General features: G+C 60.4%; 1 protein-coding gene across 2 annotated transcripts; it reads left to right on the top strand.

Annotated features, from left to right (window-relative positions):
- The first annotated feature begins 539 nt into the window (after positions 1–539).
- Positions 540–12,501, top strand: LOC115640717 (phosphatidylserine lipase ABHD16A-like). 2 transcript variants are annotated; one of them, XM_030543606.1, is made up of 20 exons: positions 540–719; positions 2,239–2,298; positions 2,728–2,794; positions 3,342–3,428; positions 3,533–3,618; positions 4,232–4,305; positions 4,538–4,642; positions 5,404–5,518; positions 5,675–5,776; positions 6,605–6,668; positions 7,358–7,407; positions 7,672–7,795; positions 7,957–8,061; positions 9,257–9,320; positions 9,903–9,959; positions 10,203–10,265; positions 10,369–10,445; positions 10,633–10,731; positions 11,027–11,073; positions 12,221–12,501. In XM_030543606.1, exons 1-20 carry the CDS (start codon positions 597–599, stop codon positions 12,302–12,304), a joined length of 1,653 nt encoding a protein of 550 aa, XP_030399466.1. In that variant the 5' UTR covers positions 540–596; the 3' UTR covers positions 12,305–12,501. The 2 variants fall into 2 exon arrangements, with proteins under 2 accessions (XP_030399466.1, XP_030399467.1); XM_030543607.1 differs by having other exon boundaries at positions 541–719; positions 2,242–2,298.
- Positions 12,502–12,558: the final 57 nt, after the last annotated feature.

Here is a 12,558-nt window from a genome sequence, read left to right as displayed (position 1 = left end):
CTGCCACATCATCAGCTCAGAGACGCCAAGTTGGTATAAGACCAATAATGGCCGACACATCCCAGAGACGCCATATTGGCCTAGCTCCAACATGGCCGCCGCATCCCCCAGCTCAGAGCTGCCAAGTTGGCATGAGACCAATACAGCCGCTCAAAAATGGCGGCTGTGTCCCCACCCCAGCGGCCAGTTGACGCCAGCTCCCAAACGGCTGCCAGGCCCCCACCCAGTTGGTGTGACCCCCTCTGCCCCCTAAGCCAGCACCAAAATGGCTGCCCAGTTGGCATTACTCCCAACATGGCCACCACGTCCCCACCCTGGACGTGCCAGGCTGGTGCAACCCCCTTTCGTCCCCCACCACAGGACTAAATTTGAGGGGGGAAGATGGGGGGAAATGAAGGCCTGGCTCTTTAAGAGCGGGGGGGGGCACGAGAAAACGGTCGCTTGGCCCTTTAAGAACCGTCTCTCAGAGGGAAGCGTTCTGAAATCCTCTGGTTAAGTCTGTCCGCCCCGGGCTCCTGTAGAGAACCCGGAAGTGGAGTTTCTTTACCCCCGCGCCCCCCCCGTCTACCCGGCTCCCGGCTTTGGTCCGGGCCAAGATGGCGAAGCTGCTGAGCTGTGTGCTGGGGCCGCGGCTGTACCGGGTCTATCGAGATCGGGGGCCGGCCAGGCCTCCCCGGGATGGGGACGAGGCAGCCGAGGGGACCCAGGATGGTTCTTGGGTGAGTCCGCCTCCTCCCCCCGCTGGAGACAATGGTATCGCCCGGGCTCCCGTTATTTCTATGGGGGCTTGGGCAAGACCATGGTGGAGAAAGGGGGCAGCTCCCCATTGTCCATCATGGAATGTTTTGAGCCCCAGGATCTTGATATCCCTCTGGGCGCTACCATAATGGAACATGGGGGGGTTGGTCGTCTGGGCTGCTCCCCGTTATCCAGCATAGTATCCCCAGGGGATTGATACTCCTCCCTTGGGAGAGACCATTGTAGCACATGGAGGGGTTGAGCTGAACCCTTTTCATTCTCCAATATGGTATTGACGGGCCCCCGCTTTTGGGGGAGACCATTGTAGGAAATTTGGGGGAGTCACAAGGAATTGGACCTTCATCCCCATTATCCAATGATATCGTCCCAACCCCGCAGCTATTGATACTGCCTTGGAGAAACCATTGTAGGACATGGGGGGGTGCCACTCTGCAGCACCTGATGTGGTAGCTGCTAGCCTTTGAGGTAATGATGTTCTCACCTACTCAAGAGAGACCCATCACAAGGATGGTGGGGGACATGGCTGTACGTGGTCTCTCCTAGGCTCTAGTGTATTGATATCCCAATGGATCAGTCCACTGTGTATGGTACTTGAAGAAATCCAGTTCCCCCCATTATCCAGCATGGTATCTTCCAGGAGTGAGTGTTAATATCCACCTGGGACAGACTATTATAGGAAATGGGGGGAAGAGAGCATAAATGGGGCATCTTACCCCTTTCCACTATCTGATATCTCCCAGCCCCCCCAACCATAAATATTCCCCTTACCTTAGCTTCCATTCTCATCCTATTGCCATGACACCTTCCCCCAGCAGTTGGCATGACTCCTGTGTATGTGGCCTTGCCAAAATGGCCACCATGATGCCATCCCCAGAGGCGCCGTTTTGGCGTGACTCCTGTGTGATGTAAACAAAATGGCTACCGTGGCCCCATCCCTGAGGTGCCAAGTTGGCCTGACTGCAAAATGGCGTCACCGAAATGGCTGCTGCGTGTCCACTGCAGAGGCATGAGGTTGGCCCAGTTCCAGCGTGGCGTCACCAAAATGGCTGACGCACCCCCACCCTTGCAGTGCCAGGCTGGCGTTACTCTAAAATGGCTGCTGCTGTTTCTTCCTCCTCCCTGAGCCGCCATGTTGGTGTGTCTCCAGTATGGCCATTGGGTTGGCATAACCCCTCGTGTGATCTCACCAAAATGGCCACCATGTCCTTCGATGGGTGGTCCAAGTTGGCGTGGTGTTGCTGCCTCTCTTACCCCCATGGGCCCCACATGGACTGATTCCAGCCCTATGGTATATGCCCCCTCTCCCAACCCATAACACCCTGTTGGCTCCTTGGTGGCAGAATGGGGATCTGTCTGGGTTTCCCCCCATCTAATTTGGAGGCTTAACTCCCAGAGTTTCCCACACCCTCCTGGTCACCCGAACCCCCAGGGGCTAAAAGGGGCCCCAGGGGGCTCGAAATGACATGGGGTCTCTCCTAGCAGGAGTCGTACTACCAGCCACGGACACTGGAGAAGCATGCTGACAGCATCTTGGCCTTGGTGAGTCCCCCTGCACCTTCGGGGCTGGGTCATTCAGTGGAACCCTGCATCCTGGCTTCTAGCCCCTGCTATAATCACTAGACTCCACTCTCTGCACCGCATTTCCTGGTCCCTCTCACCCCTCCATAAACTGCCCCAGAGGGAAGCAATGACTCACTCTGCAGTGAAAACATGTTTGTTTCTAATCCCGTCCCACGGGCCCTGGCTGGGTTAGATACTCTGGCCCTGCAGCAACCTGCAATCCTTGCCCTTCGGTGAACCCCAGAACCCACTCCCTGCCACAGCTGGGATAGAACCTAGGAGTCCTGGCTCCCAGCCCCCCTGCTCTAACCACTACAGCCCACCTGAAGCTGGGGAGGGAACCCAGGAGCCCTGGGGTTGGGTTTTGTTGGCTGTATCATCCTACTGGCCCTCTCCTGTTCCTTGCAGGCGTCGGTGCTCTGGTCTATTTCCTATTACACTTCCCCCCTGGCTATGTTCTACTTGTACCGAAAAGGTAGGGGGCGTTGCGCTGCCGGGAGCGGGGCTGGGGGGGGGGGTCAGCAGGGGGTGCTCTCCCGGCGGTCAGGGCTGGCCCCAGGGCAGTGCTAGGGGGAGCAGCACTGCCGGGAGCAGGGCTGCCGGGGGGGTCAGCAGGGGAGGCTCTCCCTGGCAGTCAGGGCTGGGTCCATGGAAGTGCTAGGGGCATTGTGCTGCCAGGAGCTGGGCTGGGAGTTTCAGCCGGGGGCACTCTCCTCTGGCCCTTGCTCAATTCTGTCTGCCTTAAACATCCCACCCAGCAGTTATTTTTATAGCTGCGATTTCCCATTCACTTCCTGTCCCAAAATGCAGTGGTGTCATTGGGCTACTGCCAGACCCTGCCCCATGGCATCAGATGCAGCCAGCTAAGTGAGCCATCTCAGTGCAGTGTTACATGCGGCTGTTCCCCAGCTGCTTCACCCCAGAGGTGGCTGCATCACTCCAGGCTGACCCCTCCCTGGGGGCGCAGCTTGGGTGTCTGCTGAACCCTGGCTAAGGGACACGTGCCTCTCCACCCCCCACAGGATACCTGACTATGTCGAAGGTGGTTCCTTTCTCTCACTACGCTGGGACCATGCTGCTCCTTTTGGCCGGGGTCGCCTGCCTGAGAGGTAAGGAGTGGGAGCTGGTGGTTAGACTGGGGGGCTGGGAGCCAGGACTCCTGGGTTCTTTCCATGGATATACGAATGTGTTTAACTTGGTGCCTCTGTCACAGGCATCGGGCGCTGGGCCAACCCCCAGTACATCCAGTTCATCACCATCCTGGAAGATAGCCACCGCATCGGCACCCCAGAAATCAAGGTGAAGAGGATGGGGGAACCCTGACCTCTCCCCTCGGCTCCCCCCCGCCCGGCTACGGTTGGGGGGAAGCAACACAGCCCTCCTCCCAGGGGGTTGTCGCCCATGATCCTCCACAGCTGCGTCCCACCCAGCTCCCAGGACACCCTGCAGCCTGCTCCAACCTGTCACCCATGATGCTTTTCTGCCTCCGCTTCCCCCTGTGGTCTCCCAGGATGCTCAGGGGCCAACCCTGCCTGTATCTCCCAGGATACCTTGCTGCCCACTCCCCCGGTGCCATTTGCCATCTCCCATGGTGCCTGTGGCTTCCCTCGGTGCCAGCCCGTTTCCCAGGATGCCTGGCGGCCCAGCCCCTCCGCACTGCACCTCCCATGATGCTCGGTTCCCCTCGTGGCCTGTCCCTCTCCATGCTGGGGCTGAGCTCACCTGCCAGAGCAGCCCCCGGCCAGCAGGAGGTGCTGACATGCTGCTCACTCTGCTGTGAGGGGGCGGACGGGCTGGCTGGAATGACCCATTCCAGCCAGGGGGAGGGGGCAGCCCAGCGCACCCCTCCGTCGATCTCTCTAGGTCCGTCTCACCTCCTTCCTTCCTTTTTCTCTATCTCTCCTTGCTGCAGAAGAAACTCGCCAGCTACAACTTCGACTTTCGGAGCTGGCCCGTGGACTTCCGCTGGGACAAGGTCGCTAGCCGGTGGGTGCAGGGAGAGAACCCAGGAGTCCTGGCTCTCTTTCCTCCCTCTCCCTCGCTCTAACCACTAGACCCCACTCTGCTCCCAGAGCCAGGGAGAGAACCCAGGAGTCCTGGCTCTACCCCCCCCCCCGCTCTAACCACTAGACCCCACTCTCCTCCCAGAGCCAGGGAGAGAATCCAGGCGTCCTGGCTCCCAGCCCCCACTGTAAGCCTCTTGTTCGCTGCCCCGCAGGTCGGACTCCCGGGGCGTCTCGCTGCTGCGGCCGGAGCCCAAACACCGGAGCGCGGCCAACGGCTTCCTCCATGCCATCAAGAAGCTGCCCTGCCAGATCGCCAGGTAGGCTCCGCCCCCTGGCACCCAGGGGAGGGACTTTGCCAGATCCTGGGTTCCCATTGGCTGGAGGGAGGGCTGCAGACTGCTTGGGTCTCCCCGACTTCTAGAAACCCCTCCAAGGCATTATGGGAGTCATGGCATCAGCACCAGGGCATCATGGGAGATGCAGGGAAGGGCAGAGAGGACTCCTTGGTGCTGATTGGCCAGATGGTGTGGGGGAGGAACTGGCACATTGGGAGTGACTCCTGGATGCTGATTGGTCAGCCTGTGGAGGGGGAGGTGGCTTTGCAATGTTGATAGAGGGTCCTGTCTGCTGATTGGCCACAGGGATGGGCAGGCACAGTGGTTCTGGAATGCTGAGAGGGAAGGATACTGATTGGCTGAGGGCTGGTGAGTGGGCTTGGAATGCTGGGAGGGGATCCTGGCTGCTGATTGGCTGGGGGTGCAACTCCATGAATTCTGGTTGGTTGACGGGGGTGGTAGCTTTGGGATGTTGGGGAAGGGGTAGAATCCTGCCTTCTGATTGGCTGGAGTGCTCCTTGCTGCCTATTGGCTGAGGTTAAGTGGGACATGGGACTTTTAGGCCATGGACCTGTGTATCCCAGACCTTGTTTGGCTGGGGAGGGTTGTCATGTGACTTCATCCCCAAACTGACCCATAAACAGCTCTCCTAGGGGGAGGGGGGAGGCTGGGTGGATTCCCTTCCAAGGGAGGGGCCAGGGGACTGTGCTGCCCCCACCTACCGCCTCCCTCTGCCCCCCTAGCTACATCGTGGCGCACACCTTCGGGCGCAGGATGCTGTATCCGGGCTCCGTCTACCTGCTGCAGAAAGCCGTCATGCCCATGCTGCTGCAGGGCCAGGCCCGCCTGGTGGAGGAGGTGAGTCCAGGAGGCACAGGATGCAGCTGGGGAGAGAACAGGATGCAGCTGGCTCCCAGCCCCTCCACACGCACACTCCAACTCACTAGCCCCCACTCTCTTCCCCGAGCCAGTTTCTGGTTTAACCCTGCTCCAATCTCTCCCCTCGCGGCCCAGTACAACGGGAAACGAGCCAAGCTGTTAGCCTGTGACGGCAACGAGATTGACACGATGTTCGTGGACCGTCGGGAAAGCTCCGAGCCCCACGGCAAGAAACTGGTGAGCGTTTCTCTGCTCGGCGGCGGGGGCTTAGTCCAGCCGGGACGTGGATCACACAGGATGGGGGGTCTGGATCTGGAAAGCAGGGGCTCTGGGGAGAGAGATCCACGGCCCAGGCGCTTCCCATGGTGATGGGGCGAACCCTGTCCTGGGAGCAGGCCAGATCGAGCAGGAGGTGGCGCAGCGCCAGGCAGACGGCTGGTGGTATAAAATGCCAGTAATTCATAGTGAAAGAGCCGATCACAGGGCAATCGGGCCCTGTGGGCTGGAGGCAGCACCAGCCACTTGGTGCCAGCCAGTGGGGATTGAGGGGTCCCCACTTGGCACCACCAGGAATGATTGGCGGCCTCTCCCTTGGTGTAACGCTTTCCTGTCTCCCAGCCGACAGTGTTCGTAGCAGCTTTATTCCCGGCGCTGCCTATGCTAAGGGGACATAGAACCCAGCTGGGGTCCACATTTGACCAGGGGGCCCAGCTTCGCATTGCGCTCATAATGCCCCCTCCTGCCAACTAGGAGGGTGGGGGAACAACTTGAAAACAGTCCCCTGGCCGAGGACAGAACTCCCTGCGCCTGCCTGAAATGGAACTGAAGTCACAGAGTATTTTAATACATAGGGATGACTTCCTCCCCACCAAAATGCAGCCACCTCTGGGGCAGGGCAGCTGGGGAGCAGACGCATGACGATGCTGCAGCAACTTAGGATGGGCCCAGGAGAGGGGGGGAGAGGGCGGAGCCTGTATCTGATTTTAGGGAGGCCGAATGGACGCGCTTGAGTTGAGGTTCAGTGGGACCCTCATTGTCCCCTCTGTGTCCCCCACCCACCCTTAGGTGATCTGTTGTGAAGGCAATGCTGGATTCTATGAGGTTGGCTGCCTGCCTACCCCCCTGGATGGTATGATCCGGCATCACTGGTGATCTCCCCCCTTTCCACTTTGGTAGAATCCAATCCCTTTGGGAGGAGTAGGGCACAGCTCTGCTTGGAGCAGTCCACTTCTATGCTTGGGGGGGCACTGCTTTTGGACCAATCTACCTGCTCTGGATGGGGGTGGAGGCTGGGGTGGGGGGGGGTGTCTCCCTTTCGATTAGATCATTCCTGTGCTTTGGGATAGGGGGTTGGGGTGGACGGCCTTTGAACCCACCCATTTTTTGTATGTGGGGGGACAGGTTAGGGCAGCCCCATTTGGGCCAATCCACCTTTCCTTGGGATGGTCCTGGTTCGACTATCCCATATCACTGTGCAGGATGGGGGTGCAGGGATCAGGTAACCTTCTTTGGCCCAGTCCATTTCTCTGCATGGGATGGGGGTTCATTGGGAAGGATCCATTTCTATTTGAGGAGGGGGTTGGGGCCGCCACCTTTCTGTCTGCCCTAGAGCACTCCAGTTTGGGGGCATGGGTTGTCCTAAACTCCAGGACACCAGGGGTGAGTTGTGGCCCCCCCCATACTCCGCAGTGGAACTGTCCAGCAGCTCCCTGCACATTGTTTCAACTGATGATCTCTCTGGCATCCGTCCGGCGGGTTCTGTCCCTGCTGCGCATGGCCTCACGTTAACCCCCCTCCCCCCCCGCTTCTCCCTCCCAGCCGGCTACTCGGTGCTCGGATGGAACCACCCCGGCTTCGCTGGCAGCACGGTGAGTCCCAGGCTCCCAGCCTCCCTGTGCTCTAACCACCAGACCTACTGCCCTCTCAGACCTAGGAGAGAGCCCAGAAGTCCTGGGTCCCAGCCCCCCCGCTCTAACCCAGCAGCCCCCACTCCCCTCCCAGAGCCGGGGAGAGAACCCAGGAGTCCTGAATCCCAGCCCCCTCACTCTAACCCAGCAGCCCCCCCTCCCCTCCCAGAGCTGGGGAGAGAACCCAGGAATCTGGGCTCCCAACACCCCCACTCTCCCCCACAGGGCATCCCCCTGCCACAGAACGAGGCCAACGCCATGGATGTGGTGATGCAATACGCCATCCACCAGCTGGGCTTCCTGCCTGAGGACATCGTGGTGTACGCCTGGTCCATCGGGGGCTTCACAGGTACCGGGGAGGGGGTAGGAACTATGGGGCTAGGTTGGAGAGGGAGGGACCATATACCGGGAGGAGGGTCAGAAGAGGGGACAGATCGAAGCGCTGTCCCAGGCAGGGGGCTGATCTACTCCCTCCCACCCACCCCGCCGCTGATGCCTTCTCTCCTGCAGCCACGTGGGCGGCCATGTCATACCCAGACATCAGCGCCCTGGTGCTGGACGCCTCCTTTGACGACCTGGTCCCCCTGGCACTCAAGGTCATGCCAGAGAGCTGCAGTAAGTGACCCCTCCTTCCCTTCTGCTCATGTGGTTCAGCCCTTCCCCCCTCACACCCCGGCACCACGCCTGTGTGGTTCAGACCTTCCCCTCTAAGCTGCCCGCATGGTTCCGCCTTTTTACCCCCCCCTTTCCCTCTGCCCATGTGGTTCAGCCCTTCCCCCTCTTCACACTGCCCACGTGGTTCGGCCCCTTGCCTCAGACACATGGACTAGTCTGAGAACCCGCCAGCCTATCCCATCTCACAGTTCCCCCACTTTCCGACCCCCCAGGAGGTCATATGACCCCACCCAGCCACTCAATTCTCCCGAGCCATGACATTCTGGAGCATCCCATGTGGGCGGTGGTAGGGGTGGGCAAACCCAATTGGCTGCAGAAATGGAGGAAGCTTCCATTATCAGGGGTTAGGCGGGGGATAGCTTCCTCTCCCCTGTGAGAGGTTCCATTAGCTGTTTGTGCGGGGGATTCATTTCTACCCCTGTGGAAAATGGGTCAGTCCACTGTTAATACAAGCGTCCCTGTTGCAACCAGTGTTCTGTCCTGCACCTGCGCAAGGCGTGAGCCGGGCTGGCTTGCCAGAGAGCAGCTCCCAGCCTCTGGCTGCGTCTGTCGCTCGTTAGTGACCAGCCGCTTTTGGCCTAACGAGGCAACATACGGTCACTGTTGCAACTGATGTTCTACATTGCACCTGCCTGGTGCACAACGTGCGGCTAGATGGCTCCGATCTCTCCAGTGGGTGGGGTGGCCTTTGGATAGAGCGTTGCACTCCGGGACCTGGGGTTTATTTCCGGCTTTCCCTGGCCTGCTGGGTGACATCACCATTCTGTGACTCAGTTTCCCTATCTGTAAAATGGAGCTGATGGGGACTGGCCTCCTTCATAAAGCTCTTTGAGAGCCTGGAAATGGGCTGTGGAAGACCTCCTGGGCTGTGTCGCCCTGCCGCGAGTTAGCCAGCGCTTGTACTGCGTCACCGTTGCAACCGATGTTTTATATGACACCCGTTTGGAAGCAGAGCCTGGTCATGGGTAGCGTCAATCCTGCTCGTTCCTTAGAAACCTGTTTATTAAGCATGGTGTTGATGAAACACCCCCGGGTGTTGACGAAAGCCCCCTGGGTGTTTCTGCGGCTACAGTGTACTTGACTCTCAATGATTTTGTTTTTGAGTTCTAATTCCTCTGAAACCTGCGTGTCCTAGGAGGGCTGGTCACCAGGACGGTGAGGCAATACTTGAACCTGAACAACGGCGAGCAGCTTTGCAGGTAAAAAGGGAAACTGAGGCGTCGGGGGCGGGGGAAAGTTGAGACCTGACGAATCTCAGGTTCTCAGGGTGGCGCTCTGCAGGTGTTCGGCTCAGAAAAACCCAGCCCCGGGCGACAGTGTGGTTGTGAAATCCGATCTCTGGGCCCTGGCCTGCTAAACTCCGGGCCTTACTGATAACCTGTGGAACTGCCTGCCGTGTTATTTCATGCGTATTCCTGGCTAAATCCTTTCTTCCCCTAATCCCGCCAAAATCTTGTCCTCATATCCTGTGGCAGCTGGCTCCATGACCCAGTGAAAGCCAATGGTGAAGTCTAACTCTCTCCCTCTATCCTGGCCTCTGGTATCTAGTGGCACGTTGATCAGGACACTATCATGGGGTGGGGAGTTCCGCAGGTTAACGTTATCCCTTCTTGAACCCATGCACAACCTTGGCCCTCAGGACTAACCCTCGGGACTACTTGCTGCTGGTGAAGTCTCTCATCTTGGATGGGGGAAGGGGTGTTAATGTACTGTCTCCCCCACACCCACCCCACCCGGACATGCGGCCTTGCTTAGGAGTTTCTCTTTCTTTGGTTCCCAAGATACCAGGGGCCCGTGTTGCTGGTCAGAAGAACAAAGGATGAAATTATCACAACCACGTGAGTAAAGGTCGGGGAGGGATGTGGGTGTCTAGTGGTTAGAGCGAGAGGAGGTGGAGGCGGGAGCCAGGATTCCTGGGTTCCATCCCCGGCACAGGGAGGGAAGTGGGGTCTAGAGGGTTTGGGGGAGTGGATACTGGAGTTCTAGTGTGCCGTATAAAGAACTCAGAGAACCATCAAACTCATGTCAGTGAAGAGTTCGGAAAATACCCTTAACTCTGCCCCCTGTTTGGTGTGCCGTAGAGTCCCGGAAGATATTATGTCAAACAGGGGGAATGACCTGCTGCTGAAACTCCTCCAGCACCGGTGAGTTGGGGGAGCCCAGGGCTGGGATCGCAGGGGGTTGCAGGTTGGGAGTGAGGGCCACCACCGGAACGCAGCGTGTCTAACCCCCCTCCCCCGGTTCCAGGTACCCCAAGGTGATGGCCGAGGAGGGGGTGCGAGTCGTTCGGGAATGGCTAGAGGCTTCTAATGCTGTGGAGGAAGGTAAATGCTGTAATCCAACAGCCCCCACTCCCCTCCCAGAGCCGGGAGAGAACCCAGGAGTCCTGGCCCCCAGCCCCCCCTGCTCTAACCATCAGCCCCCACTCCCCTCCCAGAGTCCGGGAGAGAACTCAGGCGTCCTGCCCCCCCCCCCCACCCAGCCCCGCTCTAACCGGACCCCTCCCCGCAGCCTCCGTGTACAGCTCCTACGAGGTGGATGAGGACTGGTGCCTGTCCGTGCTGAACTCCTACCAGGTCGAGCACGGCCGCCGCTTCCCATGGAGCATGGGTGAGTGTGGGGCTGGGGTGGCCGGTGGGATGCTGGGGCCGCAGGTCCGGCCAATCAGCTTGGCATGGGCGGGAGGATGGCTGGGCTGAGAACCGGCCCGCGCGGGTGCTGGGGATCAGCCCATGTGGGGTGGCTGGGGTGATGTTTGGGGGGGGAGGTCTCCACCCAGGGGGTAGCTGGGGCGGATAGTTGGAGTGGCAGCAGCCAGTGGGGCTGTTGCGGGGGGAGGGATTGGAGGGGAATCAGCCTGGGGCGTGGGTCTCTGCCTAACCTTTGGCCTTTCACCTTCCCCCAGGGGAGGACATGATGCCCGAGGGGCGACGGCAGCTGGCCCTGTTCCTGGTGAGTGTACTCTGATAGCCCCTCCCTCCCGGGGTGGGGGGCAGGGCCTGGCGCCAGGACTCCTGGGTTCTCTCCCTGGCTCTGGGAGGGGAGTGGGGGCTGGTGGGTTAGAGCAGGGCGGAGCTGGGAGCCAGGACTCCTGGGTTCTCTCCCCGGCTCTGGGAGGAGAGTTGGGGCTGGGGGGTTAGAGCAGCGGGGGCTGGGAGCCAGGACTCCTGGGTTCTCTCCCTGGCTCTGGGAGGAGAGTCGGGGCTGGGGGGTTAGAGCAGGGGGAGCTGGGAGCCAGGACTCCTGGGTTCTCTCCCCGGCTCTGGGAGGAGAGTCGGGGCTGGGGGGTTAGAGCAGCGGGGGCTGGGAGCCAGGACTCCTGGGTTCTCTCCCTGGCTCTGGGAGGGGAGTGGGGGCTGGTGGGTTAGAGCGGGGCGGAGCTGGGAGCCAGGACTCCTGGGTTCTCTCTCTGGCTCTGGGAGGGGAGTGGGGGGTGGGGGATTAGAGCAAGAGGGGGACTGGGAGCCAGGACTCCTGGGTTCTCTCCCTGGCTCTGGGAGGGGAGTGGGGGCTGGTGGTTAGAGCAGGGGGCTGGGAACCAGGCCTCCTGGGTTCTCTCCCAGCTCTGGGAGGGGAGTGGGGCCTGGTGGTTAGAGCAGGGTGGGGCTGGGAGCCAGGACTCCTGGGTTCTCTCTCTGGCTCTGGGAGGGGAGTGGGGGGTGGGGGATTAGAGCAAGAGGGGGACTGGGAGCCAGGACTCCTGGGTTCTCTCCCAGCTCTGGGAGGGGAGTGGGGGCTGGTGGGTTAGAGCAGGGCGGAGCTGGGAGCCAGGACTCCTGGGTTCTCTCTCTGGCTCTGGGAGGGGAGTGGGGCCTGGTGGTTAGAGCAGGGTGGGGCTGGGAGCCAGGACTCCTGGGTTCTCTCTCTGGCTCTGGGAGGGGAGTGGGGGGTGGGGGATTAGAGCAAGAGGGGGACTGGGAGCCAGGACTTCTGGGTTCTCTCCCAGCTCTGGGAGGGGAGTGGGGTCTGGTGGTTAGAGCAGGGTGGGGCTGGGAGCCAGGACTCCTGGGTTCTCTCTCCAGCTAGTGGCCACAACAGGGGCTGAGGTGTCCCTCCCTGCCCCCCATCACTGATTCCCTCCCTCTTCTCTGCCCCCCAGGCCCGGAAGCACCTGCAGAACTTCGAGGCGACACACTGCACCCCACTGCCCCCCCCAGCCTTCCGTTTGCCCTGGCACTTGTAGCCAGGGGGCCCCCCCATCATGCCCATCAATTGCACTGACACCCCCTTCCCCCGTTGGTCTGTTTTATATGGAGCCGGGTGCCCCCCTCCCTGCTGTGTGTGAGCCCCCCCCCCCCGCACGCTGTAAATCCGCCCCACCCCCAAACCTGGGGGCCCCCCGAGCTGGAGAAACTAACAGTAAAGAAGGTATTTTTTGTACTTGGGGTCTGTGTGCCTGCAGCGATGCAGCCAGCTCTGGGGGGCAGCCCCCCTATG

Source organism: Gopherus evgoodei, unplaced genomic scaffold, assembly GCF_007399415.2.
Source record: "Gopherus evgoodei ecotype Sinaloan lineage unplaced genomic scaffold, rGopEvg1_v1.p scaffold_32_arrow_ctg1, whole genome shotgun sequence".
In the NCBI taxonomy this organism is placed as follows: Eukaryota; Metazoa; Chordata; order Testudines; family Testudinidae; genus Gopherus; species Gopherus evgoodei.
Note: the sequence above shows the minus strand (reverse complement) of the source record. Positions and strands in the feature narration are given on the sequence as shown.

Bases quoted from the DNA above. Each gene is read 5' to 3' on its own strand.
- LOC115640717 (XM_030543606.1), top strand. From the start codon at position 597: ATGGCGAAGCTGCTGAGCTGTGTGCTGGGGCCGCGGCTGTACCGGGTC. The intron at 2,795-3,341 runs GTAGGGGGCGTT...CACCCCCCACAG, and splicing joins GTTCTACTTGTACCGAAAAG to GATACCTGACTATGTCGAAG. The intron at 4,306-4,537 runs GTGGGTGCAGGG...GCTGCCCCGCAG, and splicing joins TGGGACAAGGTCGCTAGCCG to GTCGGACTCCCGGGGCGTCT.